Source organism: Mesoplodon mirus (assembly GCF_964341445.2).
Source record: "Mesoplodon mirus genome assembly, chromosome: 15".
NCBI lineage: Eukaryota > Metazoa > Chordata > Mammalia > Artiodactyla > Ziphiidae > Mesoplodon > Mesoplodon mirus.
In genome coordinates this window covers 27408274-27430371 of record NC_138991.1, presented here as the reverse complement: position 1 = coordinate 27430371, position 22098 = coordinate 27408274, and the positions used below count along the sequence as shown (strand labels likewise).

Here is a 22098-nt window from a genome sequence, read left to right as displayed (position 1 = left end):
GAGAGTTGGTGCTGGGGCCCAGTTTGGGGTGACCCCTTGGGAGGGGGGAGGCACCTCCACTTGACCCTGCAGTAGGGAGCACCTGTGAGCCTGCCCGTCTTAGATCCTTCACCCACTGGCATGTGAAGTATGGCGCTGAAGGTTAGAACCCCGGGACAGCCCTGCGCCCCTCCATTTGCCCTCCTGACCCCCCATTTGGCTGCAGCAGACATAAACTCGATGCCTGCCTTGGTGTAGATGGAGTGGGCCAAGTGAAAGACGCACACAGCCCATGTGGTCCCCCCCTCTGCCAGCCTGTTGATACAGCCACGGGTAAAGAAATGTTTCATTAACACTTCCTAGTACTCATTGGAGAAAGAATGGTGCAAGGGCACAGGAAGGGCTGTGTGAGGAGAGCTGGGGGTGACGAGAACTGTGGTGAACTGGATCAGGAACATCACGTGACTCTGGCCTGCCATGTGGAAATGAGAAGCCAGGATTACCAAGCTTCGACTTTTGCAAGAGAACTTGGGCATCTAGATTTTAATGTAGCATCTCCAATTAAAAAATACCGGCAACCAATTCAAATTTCTAAAACAATACTGGGTAGACTGTTTACCGCCTGTGGCTTGCTGGTTTGTACCTGTGCACCAAAAGAATGGTCTGCTTTCCTCCCCTACAGGCCCCTAAGGTTCGCCAAGACAGGCCCTGGCAGGAGAGGGAGGAGGGAGGAGCCGGTGAGAGCAAGTGGTTAGCCCTGACCTGGGCCCCGCGCTCTCCTGCAGCGCAGCTCTGGCAGCTCTGCTCAGCTTGCCGTTTCCTCCAGTCAATGGCTCTGCCTGACTTTCTTGCTCCCGGGGCGGGAGTGCCCCTCATCAGCCAATGCAGAGCAGGAAGGCACTCACGTTCTCTCACCTCTCTGCTCACAGAGCCTGGGGTCAACTCTTGAGCCTTGGCACCCAACGACAGGGTGGCAGTGCCTTTCCAGGGTCTAGAATAAGCCCTTCCGCCCCGCCCCAATGACATGCCCCAACTCCTGGAACCTGGAGTCCACACCTTGAGTCACAGAGACGCCCTCCGCCTGTTGTAATGATGATCCACATCCCGGCTCAGACAGTGTGCTGGCCTTCAAAGTGGGGGGCGGGAGGGGTGTTGCAGGGGTCAGAGAATGAGGTAAAAACAGAATGGATGCCCAGAACCGTGTTTTATTAATCTCTGACCAGCACAGAGTGGGCATAGTAAACAGCACTGGACCAATACTGTGACATCTTGTCTGAGATGTTAAAAAGTAGGATCACAATTTCACCCGCAACTGCAGCAGGTTCACCTCTTCCTGAAGTATCTCTGTTCTCCAACACTGGATGCCCACTGAGAGGTCAGAAGTTTGCAGCAAGAATTTCCTGCCAGCCTGTAGCTGCTGCCTCGGCCCCTCCCTGCCTCCCCCTGAAGCCCACGCTGACCTGCAGACCCCACCTTGTGGACTCTCAACACACTGCAAGCTGCCTGTCCAGGCCAACGTTGACCCACAGCATCCTGCCCCTCGAGTGGGCGCAGAGGTGCTCAGTCCAGTGCAAGTATCCCAGTGCTCAGCCGCACCTTTGTTCTACACTGACAGGGGCCAATCCATCAACTTTTGGCTGCAATTCCCAGAGAGCTTGGGATCCTGCCTGTCTCCGTGTCGAGTCGCGGCCTATGACCCTTTTGCTCCCTCTCACGACATCACGCTCATCCCTTCCTGGAAAACCATTTTAATTAGTTTACACATGCGGCAAAGAGGGAGATACGGAAGCTGGGCTGGCTGGGCTGTCTTTACAAACTGCCAGGTCTCCCTCTTGGCTCTGAGCAGAATTAGCAGCAATTCTAAGAGGCCCCAGGCCTCCAACAGCAAAGCCAGAGAAAAGTCACCCCCAGAAAGCCGACGGGGGAGGTGGTAGGCTGTGAGTGTTCAGCGTCCTGCAGACAAGGGAGGTGGATGAGGGAAGTGTGGACTCACACGGGGCTCTCAGAGGCTCCATTCAGCAAGGCCTCCGGCCAGGGCTGTGTTTAAGGCTGGGTTAGGCAGAGATGGGAGCCACAGAGAGGAGATGAAAGGTCTGGCTGGCAAGCCCCAGGGGAAGGGCAAAGGCACTGGGGCAGATGCAGCCACGGACAATGGCCAGCTCAGGCAGGGCCTCTGCAATGCCCACAGCAAACAAGTCCATCCACACAGCTCAGGGGCCTTGGCCTCTTCAGGGCCCCTGTCTCAGCCAAGCACAAAGGCATCTCCCAGGCCAGAAATCAGAGCCAAAGCACCAGCCCTGTCCCACAGCAGCTTGCAGATGTGGGGCTGGGTCAGCATGGGGACCAGGCCATCCTCAGCTCAGTGGCAGTTCTGACAGCTGGGGTGGCAAGGAGTCCCCTTCACCCGGCAGCGGCAGCCCCCGCTGGTGTCTCCCGGGCCCTAGAGGATGAGCGGGGAGAGGAGAAAAGGTCAGGACAGTGAAGACAGCGGGCTCCTTCCCCTCCGCCATGCACTCCATCACACCCCCAAAGCACAGACTCCCACCCTGGGCCTTGGCTCGGGCACATCCTCCTGCTAAGATGACCCTCTCAGCCCCAGCTACCAGATGGAGGCAGCCGTTAAGGCCTTTCGGGGCTCCCATAGCAGCCTCAATTATGTGGTCTGGCTACCCACCCCTAGACCTGGAGCCAGAGAGGACTTGATGGATTTTTGCATATTCGGGGTGGGTCAGCACACTGGCGGCATGAGAGTGTGTTCCTTCCGCCTCCACCTGTCTCACTGTCTGCCTGTACGGATAACGCCGAGCCCCAATTCCAGGAACACTCCTCCCAACGACAGCCACCATGAGCCACCATGCGCGTGCTCACCAGGTGACAGATGCACCGCGCTAAGCGCTGCTCTTGCATTTTTTCATTTGATTCTGACAACAAGCCTGAGGCCCAGCTATCATCTCCACTTCACAGATGAAGAAACTGTGACTCAGAGAAGGGAGTAACAGCCTAACCACATGGTCAATGTGTGCCAGAGCCAGGGACCCACCCCTCTACCTCTGACTCCCACCCGCACCCTTGGCCGCTGTCCTATAGGGCAGGGCTGGGCAAACATTTCTGTAAAGGGCCAGTTCCCTGAGTCTTTGCCGGCCAGTTGGTCTCTGCCTTTGTAGCGCAAAAGCAGCCACAGACAGTATGCAAACGAATGAGCGGGGCTCCCATAAAACTTTACTTATGGACACTAGAATTCGGCTTTCATATAATTTTTACATGTCATGAAATATTCTTTTGATATGTTCAACCATTTTAAAAGATGTAAAAAACGTTCTTAGTTCACCAGCTACACAAATGCAGGCAGTGGGGTTAGAACTGGCCCGTGGGCTGACCTGTCCAATCTCTACTCTCAGGCACCCTCCCACAGCACCCCTGAACCCTCTGCTCCCTGGGGACTCACCCCGGGGCCCCAGCGAGGACCCTTGGTGACCCAGCAGATCTCGGTGTGGCAGACAGTGCAACGGATCCAGTCACAGCCATCCTTCTTCTGCACCACGATCTGGCACTGTGGGCAATGCATGGCCTCGCCCTGCTGCAGCATGGTCTGCAGCAGAGCAGGTGCTGACCTTAGGCCCAGCCCCACTCCCTGGCCCCTGCCCCACTGCAGAGAGAAACCGGCCACCCCCCTGAGTCGCAGAATCACTCTCCCATGCTGCTCCACCCAGGCCCGGCTGCATGCAGCCTCCTCTCCCATGCGTCTGCAGTCTCCTCTCTCCACCCGGACACTCCTGCTGCTCGCCACTTGTCCTGAGTCCCATCTCTGGATGGGAGTGATGCCAGCAGGTGCTCAAGCCTCCAGGGCTGGATGAACCACAGCCCTTCCAGAGAAGTCCCCATCCCTCCCCAAAACTCAAATCCCGAGCCCTCAGCCTTGACCCAGCCTCACCCTCAGCATCTCCGTCGTCTGCCGGGCAGCCACGTCGTTCTGAGCCCGCAGGGCCAGGTCGTCTTGGTACTCCTTGCAGTTCATCTGCTCGTGGATGGCCTGCAGCAGGATGAAGGGCTCGAGGTGAGAAAGTTCCCCAGGGAGTTAGAGAGCTGAGGACCAGAGCAGGCATCCACATAAGCGCCTAATGCTTCTACATGGTGTGACAGAGCCTTCCTTTGTAAACCACGTACACCCTGAGGCCAGGGAGGTGAAGCCAGGGTCATCACATATGGTAATAATCATATATACCTATTTATTTTAATTCCTGACAGGCACAGAAATCCCTAAACCGCAGCCCCTCGTCGCCAGCTGTGTTCTGCCCTGGTTGTAGGCCTAATGCTCTAAGAGTGAGCTTGCAGGGCTGCGAGCAGGCTCAGCCCTGCCTACTCGCCCAAGACCAGTCTCTGTTGTGGTCACCTGTTGAGAGGATGAGGGCAGGGATGGCCTGAGGTGAGGGTCAGGCAGGGCTCAGTTCAGGACAGGAGTTGACACTCCGTCTGGGGCTAGGGCTGGGGTTGGTCTGTGACGGATCGGGGTTCACCAGAGGCCAGGATCAGGGCTCAGTCTGGGGCCAGGATTATTCAGAGGCTCAGTCCGGGCTCAGGGCTCAGTCTAAGGCTTAGGCTCAGATCAGGGCCCAAGCCAAGCCTGGCCACTGACACACAGCTCTAAGTCATGGCAACCAGGTCAGTATCCCAGCTCCCTTCCCAGGAGAACAAACTCGGAATGGCAGTGGGCTCCTGGCAGGACCAGAGCGACTGGGCAGTGTGGGTCCCTGTCCCCACCTTGCAAAGCAGGCAGTTGACGTGGAAACACACAGGGCAGGTGAACTCGTTGACATCATCCTCAAAGAAGCACCATCCTTTGCAGTCCAGGGTCTTGCAGTGGTAGCTGAAGGCACTGCGGTTTTCCGCAATGGAGATGCCCAGGTCCAGAAATCGCTGGTAATCCTCGGGGCTCAGGAGCTGCCAGCAGACCACAACCTTGGTGCTCTGCATTCAGAACACCTGACAATGTGCCCTCCTGGCCACCAAATATCCCTCAGGAAGCCCCCAACCCATAAAGTCCAACATAGCAGTGTTAAAAACTCCATTCAAAAAGTGGGTTAAGGGAATTCCCTGGCAGTCCAGTGGTTAGGACTCTGTGCTTCCACTGCAGGGGCGTGGGTTCGATCCTACAAGCTGAATGGCTCAGCCAAAAAAAAAAAAAAAAAAAAAAGGAAAAAAAAAGTAGGTTAAAAGTTCTGGAGATGGATGATTGCACAGCAATGTGGCTACACCTAATGCCACAGAACTGTATACTTTAAAAATGGTTAAATGGTAAATGTTATATATATTTTACCACAATCTTTTAAAAAGGAGAAAAAGTGGACAATAACAAGCAATGCCAGGAAGATGTGGTTAAACTAGCATCCTGGTACATAGCACTCTGAGAAAGCCATGTGGCAATAATGTTTCAACCATCCCAAACTTTTCTGACCCTTTGAGACTTATTCTACTTCTACAAGTTTATCCTAAGAAAATAATATACAAGAAGGAAGAGACACCATGCAAAATGTTCCCTGAAGCATTCCTTACAAACTGGAAGGAATTATTAATAATTATTAATATTAATCATTATTGATATTAATTATTAATAATAATTCCAGAAACTGGAATTATTCAGAGAGGAGAACTAAACAGGATGTATGCCACAGAGGTTTACAATAATCTTTAGAAAGGTTTTGTAGCAAAATAGCAAAAGCTGTTGTCCCTACATTGGTTACAATGAGGTAAAAATCATGCCTATGTTCTATATCTTGACTGAGTGGTAGTCTTAAGAGTACATCTGTCAAAACTCATCTAACTGCATGCTTACAATGGACGAATTTTATTGTGTGCAAGGTATACCTTAATAGTTAATTTAAAAAGAAAAAAAAAACATGTCTACCCAGAGACACCAAAGGAAAGAAAAGAAAATGCAATCAGAGATTTTCTGGGATGGCAGAGTTGGTGGGTGATTTTTCTCTTTGATTTCGGTTCTGGTTCTTGTGGTTTAGGCATGTTTTTTGTAAAACAACCTCCACTGCATTACTATGCTGATCCCTGCCCCGTCCTCTTTCTCTGCCACACTTGACTATTCTCTGAGGCTTCGGTCAACCTCCAGGGGCTCCAGGGAAGCATGAGCCCTGCAGCTCCTTGGCAGGAACTCTGGCCCCATCACAATGCCCCTTGGCAGAGGTGGATTTTACAGGGAAAGCCTCTGGGCAGCGACTGTGGGTGCCAGGACATATGGAATGATCTATGTCTTGGGGCCTCTGCAGGCAAGAGCAAGGAAGCCAGAGCTGCCCTGCTCAGGTGCCCCACAAACAACAGTTAAAAATGGGGCTTCTCTTAGTGTAACGGCTGGGAGTTCCCAAAGGCCCACCCCTTCTGTCTGCCCTTTTTCCCCTGAGGCAGAACCCCTTAGGCGCCAGGAAATACTTGGTAAAGTTTAGGGGGTTCTGAGAAGCAGCATCGTAGGAAATAGGCAGAAGTGATGTGGAGACGGGGTCTTGTATATGCGGTGGTGGGGGTCTCTCATTTGGACCTCAGCCACCTTTGGCCCTGCCTCCATGTTGGCCTGGGAATTCCAAGATGCCCAATTCTGGGAAGGCCATTCCCCAGCAGTTTAAAAAGCAATGATCAAGTCCAACAGTCCACTTTACAGATGGGTAAATGGAGGCGCAGAGAAGGGAGAGCACTTGCTCAAGATGACCAGCAGTCAGGGGCATAACTCGATAATAATAACATTAATAATAATAGAAAACACACACATGCAGACACATACAGCCCTGTGAAATGTTGCTGGAGGAGTGGCCCCTATTTGTTCATGTCTCCCCAACTCCACACCCTTGGGTGGTTCCCTCCCACACAAACTCTGGGCTTAAGCATGTGACCTGCTTTGGCCAAAGGGACAGGAGCAAGTGAGCAGCCTTGGAAAGCGCTCCTGCACTGGCTGCTCTTGGATCCTTGAGACATCAGCACATGGCCAGCCTGGGGTGGATGAGACCAAAGTGGAAAGAGGCCCTGTCATCCCAGCCGTCACAGACAAGACCATCACACCAGTCCATGACAGTGGACCTGCCAGCTAAGCCCAGTTGAGCTCTGCCAGGCCCAACCTGGACCAGATGAATCATCCAGCTAAGCCCAACCCCAATTGCTAACTTGCAGATTCATAAGCTAAATAAATGGTGGTTGTTTTGAGTCTGGAGTAATGTTACACAGCAGAAGCTAACTGATACAAGGGCTAACTGATACCATGTATCAAGCACTACTCCAAATTCTTTACACGTCTTCCACTATAATCTTCACAACCCTTGAAACAGAAACTCTCTGACCCCAACCAAGATGAGAAAACCGAGGCACAGAGAGGCTGCGTATCTGACCTGAGGTCATCAGGCCATCTGGCCACAGAATTCCCCCCTACTAACTGCTCTGCTGTCTTTTCTTCATAAGGGTGTTTTCTTTACTAGGTATTTCCCCTAGTTCCTGTCCTGCCCACCCCTTGGGCCTCCAGCATCCCACACAGAAAAGGCTCTTGATAAATGACCGGTGCCTGAGACTGGGACTCTCAAACTGGTTCCCACCTGCCAGCTCAGGGCCCAGTTCCCTGGGACAGGGGGTGCGCCCCTTCCTCCCACAGGCCTTACCGCCCGGATCTCCCTCTCCAGCAGCTTGCCCGAGCAGGAGTAGGTGTCGTCAATGAAGGGGCAGGCAACCTCGGCCTCCTGGCTGTTGAGGATCGTGCCCTGTAGACACTCCCTGGGGGAGGTATGAAGGGGCAGGGAGGTTAGGGGTCATCTGAACCCCATCCCCCAGGACTCCATCCCCCAGGACTACAGCCCTCACATGGTGAGGCCTGACCCCAGGCGGGCTTCTCCTCAATACCTCCCTTCCTCCCGATCCCTCCCACCAACCCATCACTTCTGTCCCTCCCACTGCCACCCTTATCACTCCGGCCCAGGTCCCATCACCTCACCTGCAGGACTGCAGGAGCCTCCTCCCTGGGCTCCCTGGGTCTACCATGTCCCTCCCCGAAGCCTCCCATCCCATCCCGCCCAGAGCAAACCTGAGAGCCCCGGTAACTCACCCTCCCTAATACCTCTCTGTCCCCATCCCCTAACTCCCTCCATCCCTCTGCTCCAGCTACACTGACCCCTTGCTGCCACAGGCAGGCCAGGCACATACCCACTTTGGACCCCCTGGTCTGCTCAAGTGCAGCCTCCCTAGGGGCTTCCCAGACCTCTTGTAGGGCAGGGCCTCTGTTACTTTTATCATAATCCACCGGTACTTAGCATTTGGTACAATTTACAATTATATCAGTGATTATTTGATTAACACCGGCCTGTGCACAGGAATGTAAGCTTCAGGAGGCGGAAAATGAGCTTTTTGTTCACTCCTGGATCCCCAGGCCTAGCCCAGTCCCTGGCACCCAGGGCAGCTCATCAAATGTGTGCTGTGAAGGACGACACGTTCTCCACAGCCCAGGGCCAGGTGTGGAGTCTCAGACGGCAGACTGTCCACCAGCGAGGGTCAGGGTGGGGCTGGCACGGGCTGCCAGGCCAGAACCCAGGCCTTACATGGGCCTGGCGGTTGTGTGGAAGGTCGCATGCTCTGGCGACAGAATGCCTGAGCTGTGCGGCCTCGAGCAAGTTGCTGGCCTCTCTGTACCTCACATTCCTCCTCTGCAAAAAGGGGAGAGAGTGCCTACCTCGCAGGTTTCTGTGGGCGTCCAAGGAGATGTTAAGAGCACTGCGCCCCACCCCCTTTCAGCCATGGGTACTGCGCAGCCGTGAGGAACTACATCGCTGGGGGTGGGGTCAGGGCCGCACCTGCAGAAGGTGTGCAGACACTCACGCAGCACCACGGCCTCGCCGGGCGCCAGCACCGAGTAGCATACGGGGCACTCGGTAGGCTCGCTGTTCAGCACCAGGCTCCGCTGATCCAGTTGCACGAGCTGTAGGTAGTTCCCCTCCTGCTGCTGCTGCTTCCGCTGGGCACACGGGGGTGGGGCCGCGGGGCGGGTCAGGGTCTCAGGGGCGGGCCAGAAAGGCGCAGGACCAGGGGATGGGTCAAAACTGCCGGCTGGGGAGGGTTGGGGGGGGGGAGCAGGATCCTGCGGTGGGGGTACGACTGGGCAGGCTGAGGTTAGGTGCAGGAGATGCTGGGAAGGGAGGGGCCGGGAGCGGGGCGGGGCGGGAGGCGAGGAAACAGGCAGGTGGGGTGGGGGTGGGGCAGGAGGCGGGCCAGGCACTGGCAGGTTAAGGCTGCAACCTAGTGTCAAGCCAGGGAGCGATGGCGTTTGGAAAGGAAGGGGCCAGGGTCTGAGCGGGGAACCAGGAGTAGCAGGGCTCCCATCTCTGCCAAGAAGCAGGGCAGGGCTAGGGCCAGGGAGGTGAAGGCAGAGCCGGGTCAAGGTCACAGAATAGGTCAGGGGTATGGGAGGTGGTGATAACGCGAGGGAGCAGAGCAAGGCGGAGAGAGGACAGGGTCCGGGCCAAGGCTGTAGATGGGGCCAGCAGTGAGGTCATGGCCGGGGTGGGACGAGGGCAGACTGGGTCCAAGTGGGGGATGGGAGCATCCGATCAGAATGGGGGAACGCTCAGGGTTAGGTATCTGTGTACTCAATGCGTGCGTAATATGATGGGGGTGGGACTGTGGGAGGAGCAGGACAGAGGGCTGGGTCAACCTCCCAGGGAGCGGTGAAGGGCTCGGTCCAAGATCCTACGAAGTCTGGGTGGGCCACAGCCAGGGAGGAAGGGGAGGTCAGGAAGAGTAGGATTCAGGATGAGGTCAGGGCTGAGTGGAGCAAGAGCGAGGTCACAGGCGGACAAAGGGGCGGTGGACGGGGCAGTGGTCAGGGTCTCAGCTAGGATGTTGGGGTCAGAGCCCAGTACTCTCGTGTGCACAGTGAGAGTGTAAGTCAAAGCCAGGGGCAGCGCCACAGCCCACTGGTGGGGGGAGCGGGGCAGATAAGCCTGGATGTGCATCACAGCCGGGGAGCAGGGTCCTAGCGACAGGATGAGCACAGGGAGAGGCCGGTCACAGTCAAGTGCAGGGTCACCACCAGTGGTGTGATCAGGAGGGGGCAGCAACAGGGGGAGGAGCGGCAATGTGGAGGTGCCTCCCTTCCTGGCCTACGCCTCCCCCGTCCAGTCTGCAGGTGTCTGTCCAGGGTTCACGCCCACCTGCTGGTACTGGCGCAGCGCCTCCTCCTCGCCGGCCAGACGCGCTCGCTCCTCCTCGTCCGGCTGGTACGAGGCGGGGACCTGGTAGGCCTCGGGCCGTGCCCGGCAACACATCTCGCAGCCGGGCCGCGTGGGCTTGTTGATGAAGGTGCAGCCAGGGCACTGCCAGCCCACCTGGGGGCAGAGGGGCGGTGAGCGCAGGAAGACGAGACGGGCGGGTCGGGGCGCAGGGGCGGGTCGGGGCGCCGGGGCGCGCGCTGGGTAGCTTACCGGCGGGGGCTCTGGCGCCGCGTCGTTCCGCCCCCGCCCCGGCTCCTGGGGGCCCCCGGGCTTCGGGGGGACTGGCTCCAGGGGGCCCCGTGGCTGCAGCGTGAGGTCCTTGAAGCCCAGATCTGGGGAGGAGGGTTCAGGGGTGCGGATCCCTGCAGCCCATTTCGTCCACACCCTGGGCCAGCCAGGAACCCCGGGCCCTGCACTGACCGCCCCCCCACCCCACCCCCTTCTATCTCCCTCCTTCCGGAAGAGTCTCCAGCTCGGTGGTCCTGCCGGGTGGGTCCAGACCTGGCCGAGTGCCCTGGCTCCCAGGGGTCAGAGTCCCTCCTCCACCCACGACTGCTCCTGGGGCCTCCCAGCTTAAAAACCCTGCTTGAAAACTGATCTCCTGTGCTCCTAAGTGTAGCACCTAGAGGGACGGACAACACTTCTGAGGTAGTCCTGCCAAAATACTGAATCTGAATCCATTCATGAGGGCACATGGGACAGAAAAACAAAAAACAAAACTGGCCTGGACTCTTCAAACAACAGGAGAGCCAAGGGAAGACAGGAGACCAAGATTGAAAAAGACTGAGAGACACCGAGGCCAAGGGCCAGGTCTTTTACTATAAAGGACATTAGTGAGACAACTGGTAAAATTTGAGCAAGATCTGTCCATTAGATCAATGGACGGTATCAATGTTAATTTCCTAAATTTGATAGGTATATGTAGTACGAAAATGACCCTTTTTTTTTTAAAGGAAATACACACAAGTATTTAGGGGAAAGGGACAACGTGTCTGCAACTTACTCTCATAACAGTTCCAAAAAATTACTTATGCATAAATAAATACTGCGAGAATGATAAAGCAAAACAAATGTAGTCAAATGTTAATATTTGGGGAATCCACATGAAAAGCACATGGGAATTCGTTATACAATTCTTTATACAATTTTGCAACTTTTCTGTAGGTCTGAAATATCTCAGAATAAGAAGTAAAAAATTTAGAATAAAAACTAGCTATTATCATGTCCAATTTACAGATTTAGAAAACTGAAGAGCAGAGATGAGAAGAGACTTGCCTGAGGTCACACAGCTGATAAATGCCAGGGCGGGGACTGAACTCAGCCCCTCTCCCCTAGACCAGCTGTTCTCTAAATGGTTCCCCAAATGGCTCCTTCCTGGGGTGTCCTTTGTCCTCTCTTCCCCACTATGGATAAGGTCCTCCAGGCACGTTCCTGACGAAAGCCCCTGGGCTCTGCTGCCTGCTCCCTCTCCCCTACAACCTCAGGAGTGCACACCGCTCCGGCGCAGAGCCTCACCCTCCAGCATCCGCAGCTGCCGCTCCCGCTGCAGCTCCTGAGGGTTGAGTGAGGTGTTGCAGGCTGACAGCAGATAGAGGTAGGCGCCGGCCCCGTTCCGCCGCACCCCGTGGGAGTGCAGGGTCTCCTGGTCCCGGGCCAAGCGCTGCCCAATCACCCACTGCTGCAGGGTTGGCGGAAAGCCATAGTCCAGGAACACCTGGCAGGGACGAGGCAGAGGGAGTGTGGGGAGGGAGGAGCGGAGTAGAGAGAGGCAGGGCGAAAGGGGGACCTCCGCCCTGACGCGTCTTCCTTTTGCCCCTCACTCACCATGTCCTTGAGGGAGGCCACCGTCATGTCAGGCCGCACCGTGAGCCAGATAGTGACCGTGTGCATCTGCGCATCCTCCACGCTCACCCACAGCCTGCGGGGAGGGCAAGGGGCCGCAGGTCCAAACTCAGCCACCAGCCAGCTCCTGGATTCCCACTCCCCTGTGCTTCCTCCTGGATCAGAACTCGCTGCTTAGGCCCCTGCAATGGCTCCACATGGCTCTCAGAATAAAATCCAAACTCACTGTGGCATGGCAAGGGCCTCCGTGCTCTGGCCCCTCCCAAGCTCTCCAACCTCTTCTATTATTGGCTATTATTGGCTCCTTAGCCAAACCACAAGTTATTAACTGTAGGCCAAGACTCTTCAAAGCACTTAACATGTATTAACTCATGTAATCCTCTCAGGTACTGTTGTCACCCCTATTTTAGAGATAAAAACAGGAGGCACAGATAGGTTACAGTGGCTCTGCCAAGTAAACAATTAATAACTGTTAGAGGCAGGATTTCAACCCAAACAGTATTATTCCACAGAAAGCGGTTTTAAACACCAACCTTCTCAAAGATGCTCAAACGTTTTTGGAAGACCAAAAGCATGAAAAGGGAGGGCTAAGACAAAAAAACAGAACTGATCCCAGGACACAGAAAAATTAGGGTGTAGAACAATAACAGGAAAGCCCACTTAGAACCTCCAGAGTGATTTGGGAAAATGCCGCATCCTTAAAGCAAGAACAGCAAGAAACAATCAGAAAATGAGGAAGAATTCCTGTGAAGGTAACAGTGACTCCTTACTAACCTAACCTTCAGGTCAAACTACAAGTTCACAAGGAAAATGAGAGATATTAAATTACACCATGAGGAGGCAATTCATAAACTCAGAATGTGGGAGAATTCTGGAGGTCAAAGACCAGGTTTCTTAAAAAAAATTAATGGCACTAAAAATAGAGAAAGTGAATAAAAGAGACTCAGACAACATTAAGAAATGCTATTTGATCTCCTTTGGCTCCTGACTGGAACAAACCAACTATAACAAACACTAACGAGGGAGTTACAAGTGGTCAGGACTCTGGGGACCCAGGTTTAATCCCTGGTTGGGGAACTAAGATCCTGCAAGCCATGTGGTGTGGCCAAAAGAAAAAAAAAAAAAAAACACTAACGAGATAATCAAGGAAAGTTGAATATAAATACCGTATTAGGGAATTTTAAGTAATTACTGTTAATTTTTTAGGTGTAATAATGGTATTGAGGTTATTTTTTAAGTCATTTTTTAAAGACATATCAAATTACTTATGAATGAACTAAAATCTGAGACTTGCTTTAAAAATACTCCAGAAAATACCTCAAAATTCCTCAGGATAATGATTTTCAACACCTAGCCAACTATAAGGGAAATAAGAAATTTTTAGACATGTATAGATGCCAAAAGTTTACCATCCACCTCTCCACATGAAAAGTTTTTGAAATACAAGAAAAAAAAAAAAAAGAATAGCTGAGTCTGATGCAGGAGAATGGAAGAAAAGTAAAGGAAATTTAAAGAAGGACGAGATCTTAACCTTCAAGACGTTCTTCTTCAAGCAACAGGGGTTTTGAAACATGAAAGTGCATAAAGTTTCAACTGCACTACTTATTCTACACTGAGTAATATTTCCATAATCAAAATACTATAAATGCTATTTTAGTGGGTTTACATTTTTAGAATCAACCTAGAGGCAAAGCATAGAAGTCTGAATTTTACTTAGGAAACAAAATCTAAAAGCTATAACCTTAACACAAATAACAGAAATATACAGTTGGAACCCTTATATCTAATGTCATCAGGATCAGTCGTGATCAGTTAGTCAGAAAAATCGTTAAAGCAGAGAACTGCAAAAACAGCTGCAGACTTTAACACTTAATTTTACCTTACAGGATACAAATGCACATTCAGTGGCCAATCTCTAGGTAAAAGGCCAATGGCTTTTTTTGAGTACAAATCTGCTACTGGAGTTCCCCATGATTTTTTCTTTTTGTATGAACCACACGCATTATACATGGTCTATGACTTCCAGTATCAGCTTCTTTAAAGTGGAGCAAAAACTTACACTCTCAAAGCATCTGAGTACAGAGCCCTTCTGGATTTTTACCATTTTTTACAACTGTCCCACCCTAAAATGATAACAGGTATTTTTGGTGCCTCATCTCTATCTTGTCTTTCTAAAGCAATCAACTCAGTTTTCATAGACACAATTCTCTTTTAGCACTCATGTTTTATTGATTGATGTAACAGCTAATTAAATTATGCTGTGGCAGTAACAAGTACAACTGATATAAACAAGCTGTGTGTAGTGGTATGTTTTATAGCAGAAACTACAGTGACATTTAATATTCAAGTATTTTATTTAAATCAAATGGCCAATTGATCGACAGATGCAATGCAATCCCTGTCAAAATCCTCCAGCTGACATTTTTTGCAGAAATTGACATGCTGATCCTAAAATTCATATGGAGATTCAAAGGACCCAGAATAGCCAAAAAAATCTTGAAAGAGAAAAACAAAGTTGGAGGACTCATGCTTCTATTTTAAAAATTTACTACAAAGCTATAATAATCAAAACTGTGTGTTAGTGGCATAAGGACAGACATATAGAGCAATGGAATAGAAATTAGATTCCAGAAATAAACCTCAGATTTATGGTCAATTAATTTTCAACAAAGGTGCCAAGATATTAAACAGGGACAAAATAGTTTTTTTAACAAATAATGCAGGTACTTCCCTGGTGGCACAGTGGTTAAGAATCCGCCTGCTAATGCAGGGGACACGGGTTCAATCCCTGGTCCGGGAAGATCCCACATGCTGCTGAGCAGCTAAGCCCATGCGCCACAGCTACTAAGCCTGCGCTCTAGAGCCCACAAGCCACAACTACTGAGCCCTCCCGCCGAAACTACTGAAGCCCAAGTGCCTAGAGCCCGTGCTCCACCAACAAGAGAAGCCACTGCAATGAGAAGCCTGCGTACCACAAAGAGAAGCCCGCGCACCGCAATTAAGCCCATGCACCGCAACGAAGAGCAGCCCCCACTCACCGCAACTAGAGAAAGCCTGTGTGCAGCAACAAAGACCCAATGCAACCAAAAATAAATAAATAAATTAATTAATTAAAAAAAATAATGTTGTGATAACTAGATATTCACAAGCAAAAGAATGAAGTTGGACCTCACACCATATACTAAAATTAACTCAAAAGGGATCAAAGACTTAAATGTAACAGCTATAACTATAACCTCTTAAAAAAATAAAGAGGGATACACCTTTATGACCATGTATGAGGCAGTGGTTTCTTAGATGACGTCAAAAGCGCAAACAACAAAAGAAAACAGATAAACAGTCCTTCGTCAAAATTAAAAACTTGTGCTTCAAAGGACACTATCAATACAGTGAAAAGACAACCCACAGAATGGGAAATGAAAATATGTGTCCATTGTATACATATACACCACATTTTCTTTATTCATTCATGGTCACTTAGGTTGTTTCCATGTACAGTATATATACACAATGGAATATTATTCAGCCATAAAAAGAAGGAAATCCTTCCCTTTGCAACAACATGGGCATTGAGGTCATTATGCTAAGTGAAATAAGTCAGACAGAGAAAGACAAATACTGTATGATCTCACTTATATGTGGAATTAAAAAAAACCGATGTCAGAGGAAAAGGATAGACTGGTTGGCAGGGTGGGGGGTGAAGGTGGTCAAAAGGTACAACTTCCTGTTTTAAGATAAATAAGTTCTGGGGAAGTGATGTAAAGCATGTTAACATAGTTAACATATATTTTATCATATATTTGAAAATTGCTAAGAGAGTAAATCTTAAAAGTTGTCGTCACAAGAAAAAATAATTTATCACTATGTGAGGCAATGGATGTTAACTAAACTTACTGTGGTAATCATTCCACAATACATACATATATTAAATCATTATGTCATACACCTAAAATGATTCTGAGGCTCAATTTCCAACCTGTGGAAGGGGGAGGAGGGGGAAGGCTTCCCACACACCACCAAGAAATTTTCAGACACCAGCAGGGCTCGATTCTGGCACTCTCTACCCAGAGACAACGTCAGCTTCCACAGGTTGAGGGCTCAGTCCTACAAGACTGCCCCACCACTTCACACACCAGTTGAAAGCCCAAGTTGTCACCTGTTCTCTGACTGACTGGCTACAGGTTAGGGATTCCAACGACCTCCTCCTTGGGTTTGATTATTTTGCTAGAGCAGCTCACAGAACTCAGAGAAATATTTACTTTCTATATTACTGGTTTATTATAAAAGGCTATAACAGCCAGATAGAAGAGATGCATAGGCAAGGTATGTGAGAAGGGGTGCAATTCTCTCCAAATCTCCAACCTGGAAGCTCCCCAAACCCTGTCTTTTTGAGTGTTTATGGAGGCTTCATTACATGGGCATGATTGATTAATCCACTGGCCACTGATGATCGATTCAACCTCCAGCCCTTTTCCTCTCCCCGGAGATCAGGGTGATGGGACTGAAGTTTCCAATCCTCTAATCACAGGATTGGTTCCTCTGATGACCAGCCCCCATCCGTAGGTGATCTAGGGGCAGTCCAAGAGTCACCTCACTAACATAACAAAAGGCACCTTTATCATTCTCATCACTTAAGAAATTCCAAGTGTTTTAGGAGTTCTGTGCCAAGAACTGGAAGAAGACAAATATATATTTCTTATTATAAGTCACAATACCTTAAACTAACTATATATGTCAATTATATCTCAATAAAACTGGGGAGGGCTTCCCTGGTGACGCAGTGGTTAAGAATCCGCCTGCCAATGCAAGGGACACAGGTTCGAGCCCTGGTCCGGGAAGATCCCACATGCCACGGAGCAACTAAGCCCGTGCGCCACAACTACTGAGCCTGAGCTCTAGAGCCTTCGAGCCACAACTACTGAAGTCCGTGCACCTAGAGCCCATGCTCCGCAACACAAGAAGCCACCGCAATGAGAAGCCCGCGTACAGCAACGAAGACCCAACACAGCCATAAAAAACTGGGGAAAAAATATGTCCATATAAAAACCTGGACACAAATGTTCATAGCAGCATTGTACATGTTAGCCGAAAAAGTAGAAACAACCCAGATGTCCATCAACTGATTAATAAAGAAAATATGGTATATCCATACAATGGATTATTATTCAGTCATAAAGAGGAATGAAGTTTTGATACGTGCTACAACATGGATGAATCTAGAAAACATGATGCTAAGTGAAAGAAGCCAGACACAAAAGGTTATATAGTGTATGACTCCACTTATATGAAATTTCCAGAATAGGCAAATTGCTAGAGATAGAAAGTAAATTAGTGGTTGCCTAAGGTTGGGGGGATTGGGGAAAAAAGGTAGGGAGATAAGGAGTGACTATTAGCAGGTATGGGGTTTTGGGACTTCCCTGGTGGTCCAGTGGTTAAGACTCCAAGCTTCCACTGCAAGGGGCATGGGTTCAAGGGGCACAGAGCAGCAAAAAAAAAAATTAAAAAAAAAAAAAAGGTATGGATACAGGGTTTCTTAAAAAATGTTCTAGAATTGGGTACAGTGATGGTTGCACAACTGTGAATATACTAAAATATACTAAATATACTAAAACTTGAACTATAAACTTTAAATTGGTGAATTGTTTAAATTGTTGAATATGGTCTGTCAATTATAGCTCAATAAAACAAAATCAAATGGGATCCACCATTGAAAATTAATAACTGTAAAACTATTGTCTTACTACACAGCAGGAAAAAAGCAGGCAAAAACAACATTTATTGAGTGATTAACATGTGCCAGGCACTGTGCTAAGCATTTCAGCATCAAGTTTAAGCCTCCTGGCGCAGACTAACAGTATCCATTAACCCTTGCCTTGAATTCTAGTGGAATACCTGGCTGTATTTCACAGCCTCCCTTCAAGCTGAGTGTGGCTGTGAGAATAGGTTCTGGCCTTGGGAGTTAAGTGGAAGAAGTGCGTGCAACTTTCTGAGCTCTGTTCTTAAGATGAGAGTGGGAGGGGGTGCCCTTATTCCCTTCTTCCTTCCTGCTGACAAGAATGCTGGTGCAATGGCTAGAACTGGAACAGCCATTTTGGACCATAAGGTGAACCTCAGAATGGAGGCCATGAATGGCATAATAACAAGACAAAAGCATGAGTCTCTGAGGACTGCAGGGAGCAGAGCCTCCACATCTGGACTCTGTACCATCAAACCTGTTGATACCACTGTTAATATGTTTCTTTCTGTTGTATGAGACCTAACACCCTAATACACCTCCTAACAATTCTAAGAACAGCTACTAATATTGCCTCATTTTTTAAATGAAAGAAACAAACTCTGAGAGGTGAAGTGACCTGCCCTAGATCTCAGAGTTGATTTGTAACAGAGCTGGGGTTTGAAGCTAGGTCTCCTGACACCAGAACCTGCCATTAAGAATAACTTAACTGTTCTATAGGCAAGACTATATCGCGGCCCACTGGGGTTCAGGAAGCCCTAAGTCCCTGGTCAGCTACATACTCCTCACCTGATATCCTGTGTCGGGGAGACCTCAGGCTTCAGTTGCACCTTCAGGGGCACCCGTTGCTCTGCCAGCCATATGGCACACTGCATAGCCACCTGTTCATCCCCGCCAGCCACTGCTCGGGTGAGGCTCTGGGCCACCTCCTCAGCTGAAATCCACAGTGGAAGCAGGTTAGCACAGGGTTTATTTTTCAGGAGCTGGGGTTAAGGGGGTGAGGAAGGAGGTGATCCTTTGTACATGCTGCTTCCTCTCTGTCTTCCTGGTGAACTCCTACATATCCTTCAGCACCCAGCTTAAAAGTCCCTTTTCTCTGGGAGGCCTTCTCTGTCACTCCCCACTCCCCCTCCCTGCTCATTTGGTTCTGTTTTCCCTTCATACTCCCAGGTCCCCCCATACTTCCACTCATTTATACAACAAACATTTACTGAATTCTTACTGTGTGCCAATCACTGTCTCAGAAACTGGTCTTCAACAGTGAATAAGATAAACAGGGTCCCTCTTCTCATGGACCTCCCAGCCCAGTAAGAAGACAATTAACAAAGTTAACAAAAGAAAAAGATTCAGATTGTGATCCATGCTGGCAAGGAAATGAACAGGGTAAGGAAATCAGGGAAAGCCTCTAGGAGGAGGTGACATTGAAGCTGAGACCTGAAGGAGGAGAAGTTGGGTATGTCAAGACCCGGTTGGGCAAAAGTGTTCCAGGTACAGAGAAAGGGAAAGGCTTTGGGCAAGAAATGGCTGGATTAGAACAGAAACCGGTGGGGCTCCAAGCATTATGACCAAGGGGCCCAATGGGGGAAGGCAGAGGTCAGCGAAGCCAGCAGGCCTGTGGGCCACCCAACTGCTCTGGGCTTTGTTCTAAGAACAAGGAGCACAGGAGGGTATGTGAGCAGGTTGGTGACATGACCTAACTTAAGTTCTCCCACGCTGGGTGGAAGGGGCCAGGGGGAAGGCAACGACCCCTGAGGTCTGCTCCCTCACCAGCCTGGGCGGTCTCCTGTGTCCTCTGGGAGCTCCCTACACCCTTCCTAACAGAGCTGGCCCACTGAGGCCTCAGGGGCATCAAATAAATGAATGACAAGAGGCCCCTGCAAGGAACCAGGCCCCAAGGGAGGAAACTGAGGGGCAGGTGGGTAGAGGGACGACAGGGTTAATGCCCCTCCCCCTCCCCCCCCCGAAGTTTCTCAGTCGCCTCCAGGCTGTGCCCACCTTTCTTGATCTTCTCGTCCATCTGGCGTGGTTGTGCCCATCCCCCCAGGCGGGGGCTGCAGCTCCAGGGAAATGCCACCTCCCGGTCACTTGCTAGAGGACGGGCGACCACGAGCAACTCAGTCCAGGCCGGTGACCTCTGGCGCAGCCCAAGCCTTCTTTGTGCCTCGGTGTCCCCGGTGGCAGTCGGGTAGCATCACACTACCCGAGGACCGGGGATGGGGCCTGGGATAGGGAACGGGCCGGGACCCCGCGTGGGAGGTGAAAGGGGGCACCAAGCCAAGCCCGCAAAGGGCAACAGAGGAAACGGGACAGGCCTGGCTGCGGGGAGGGACGACGCACAGCCGGGGCGCTGCGAGTCCCCGAGGAGGGCCTCCCCTTTTCCCTGCTGGGGAAAAGCGCCCTCCGGGGCGCTGGATTTCAGCCCAACTCTCTCCCCCGCGGAGCGGCCCCTGTCAGTCAGGAGAGGGAGGGGAGCAGCCTCCACGGAAAAGAAAGTGAAAGTGGCGGCCCCGGAAGTGGGGCGGAAGAGTCTCGCGGGATCCGGGTGTCCCCGCCGTTCCGGCGGCGGCCTCTGCTCCGGATCTCGGCGGTCCGGGGCGCTCTGTCCGGCAGCCCGAGGCGTTCCCACCCCGCCCCGGGCCGGACCCGGACTCTTAGACCCTCACTCACCGGAGCAGCCTAACCGGCAGCGCCGCGGGAGGGGTGGGGGAGTGGGCGGGGCCGGGAGGGGCGGGGAGCGACGAGGAGACCGCCCCTGCTCAGTCCAGCTGCCAGCACTGCGGCGGGCGGTCCTTGCTCCTTTTGCAGAAGAAATAGAGGCTCTGTTTGTTTCTGATCTGCCTGAGGCCACGCAGCCGGTTTTAAATCCAGGCCGGACGGCCTCAGAAACCCACCCTTAGCCAGCCGGACGCTGCCTCTCGGCGGTCACTCTCCACCTTTTGATTGGGCCACTAATGAAGTTTGTTTTCACCGGGCACAGGCTGGAAGCTCTTTGCATCCTCCAGTCTTCCCACCCCTGAACTTTTCTCCCACCCCTCATCCCATAGATCAACAGATCCTATGGGCTTGGCCTGCACGATAGTTCCAGAATCTGTCACCTCTCACCTCCTCCACCCCCCATCCCAATCCACCTCCATCCTTTCTCCTCCGGTGTACTGCACCAGCCTCCTCATTGGGCTCCTTGCTTCCTCTTTTGGTCACTACAATCCATTTTCCACCCAGCTGCCAGAGGGCCCTGTTAGAATCAAGCCGTGCCACTCCTCAAAACACTCCCAATAGCTCCCATCTCACTCAAAGTAAAAGCCGAGGTCCCCCCAAGGCCTGCAACTGCCGCCGCTCCTTCTCTGACTACTATCCTCTTGGCTCACTCCACTCAAGACCCATTGGCCTCCAGATCCTGGAACAAGGCAGACACACTCCCACCTCAGGGCCTTTGCACTTGCCATAGCCCAAATATCTTCATGCATTGCTCTTGCCCTTTATTTTGGGCTTTCCCAAAAGTCTTCCCTGTCCACTCTATCTGAAATTTCACACACACACACACACACCCCCCTAAATCTAGCATTTTATATTCTCCTTCCTGGCTTCATTTTTTCCCAAAGCATGTATTACTATCTAACAACATATTTTACTTCTTTATCTTCATTATCTTTTGACTGTTTCCCTCTTCTAGAGGTGAGGACTTTTGTGTGTTTTGCTCATTGCTGTGTTCCTGGTGTCTAGAACAGTTTCCAACACATAATAGTTGCCCATGGATTACGTTAAATGAATGAAGGAATCTCAAACTTTCATCTGGGATCAATTTCTTTTTGCCTGAAATATATCCCATAAGACAGAGGTTCTCAGCCTGAGCTGTATGTTTGAATCACCTGGGGAACTTTTAAAAATCCTATGCCCAGGTCACATCTCAGATCAATTGATTCAGAATATCTGGGGGTGGGTCCAGGCATCAGGAGTTTTTAAGCTCTTTGATGAGTGTAATGAGAAGCCAAGTTTGAGAACTGTTGTTTTAGAAGTCCCTGTAGGGTGAGTCTTCTCGTGACAAACTTTCTTGGTTTTTGTTTGAAAAATCTTTATTTAGACGTCACTCTTGAGAGACGTTTTTGCTGGGTATAGAATTCTAGCTGGCATTTCAGCACCTTGAAGACAACATTCCATTGTCTTCCAGCTTCCATTGTTGCTGTTAAAACATCTTCACCTGTCAATCTAACTGCTGTTCTTTCTTTAAATAGCTTTATTGAGAAATAATTTATATACTATAAGATCTACCCATTTAAAGTGTACAATTTAATAGTTTTTAGTACA

The 22098-nt window shown here is 50.8% G+C and overlaps 1 protein-coding gene across 3 annotated transcripts; it reads right to left on the bottom strand.

The window, feature by feature from the left end:
- Positions 1–1711: 1711 nt before the first annotated feature.
- Positions 1712–20583, bottom strand: RBCK1 (RANBP2-type and C3HC4-type zinc finger containing 1). Of its 3 annotated transcripts, none has more exons than XM_082645424.1 (12): positions 19792–20583; positions 18586–18730; positions 12045–12138; positions 11736–11934; positions 10431–10552; positions 10161–10334; positions 8805–8965; positions 7623–7734; positions 4738–4917; positions 3911–4009; positions 3425–3529; positions 1712–2419 (listed from the first exon to the last, which is right to left on the bottom strand). In XM_082645424.1, the coding sequence occupies exons 1-12, from the start codon at positions 19811–19813 to the stop codon at positions 2339–2341; spliced, it is 1494 nt and encodes a 497-aa protein (XP_082501550.1). In that variant the 5' UTR covers positions 19814–20583; the 3' UTR covers positions 1712–2338. The 3 variants fall into 3 exon arrangements, with proteins under 3 accessions (XP_082501550.1, XP_082501549.1, XP_082501548.1); XM_082645423.1 differs by having other exon boundaries at positions 3425–3568; positions 8805–8929; XM_082645422.1 differs by having other exon boundaries at positions 3425–3568; positions 19792–20579.
- Between the last annotated feature and the right edge of the window lie 1515 nt (positions 20584–22098).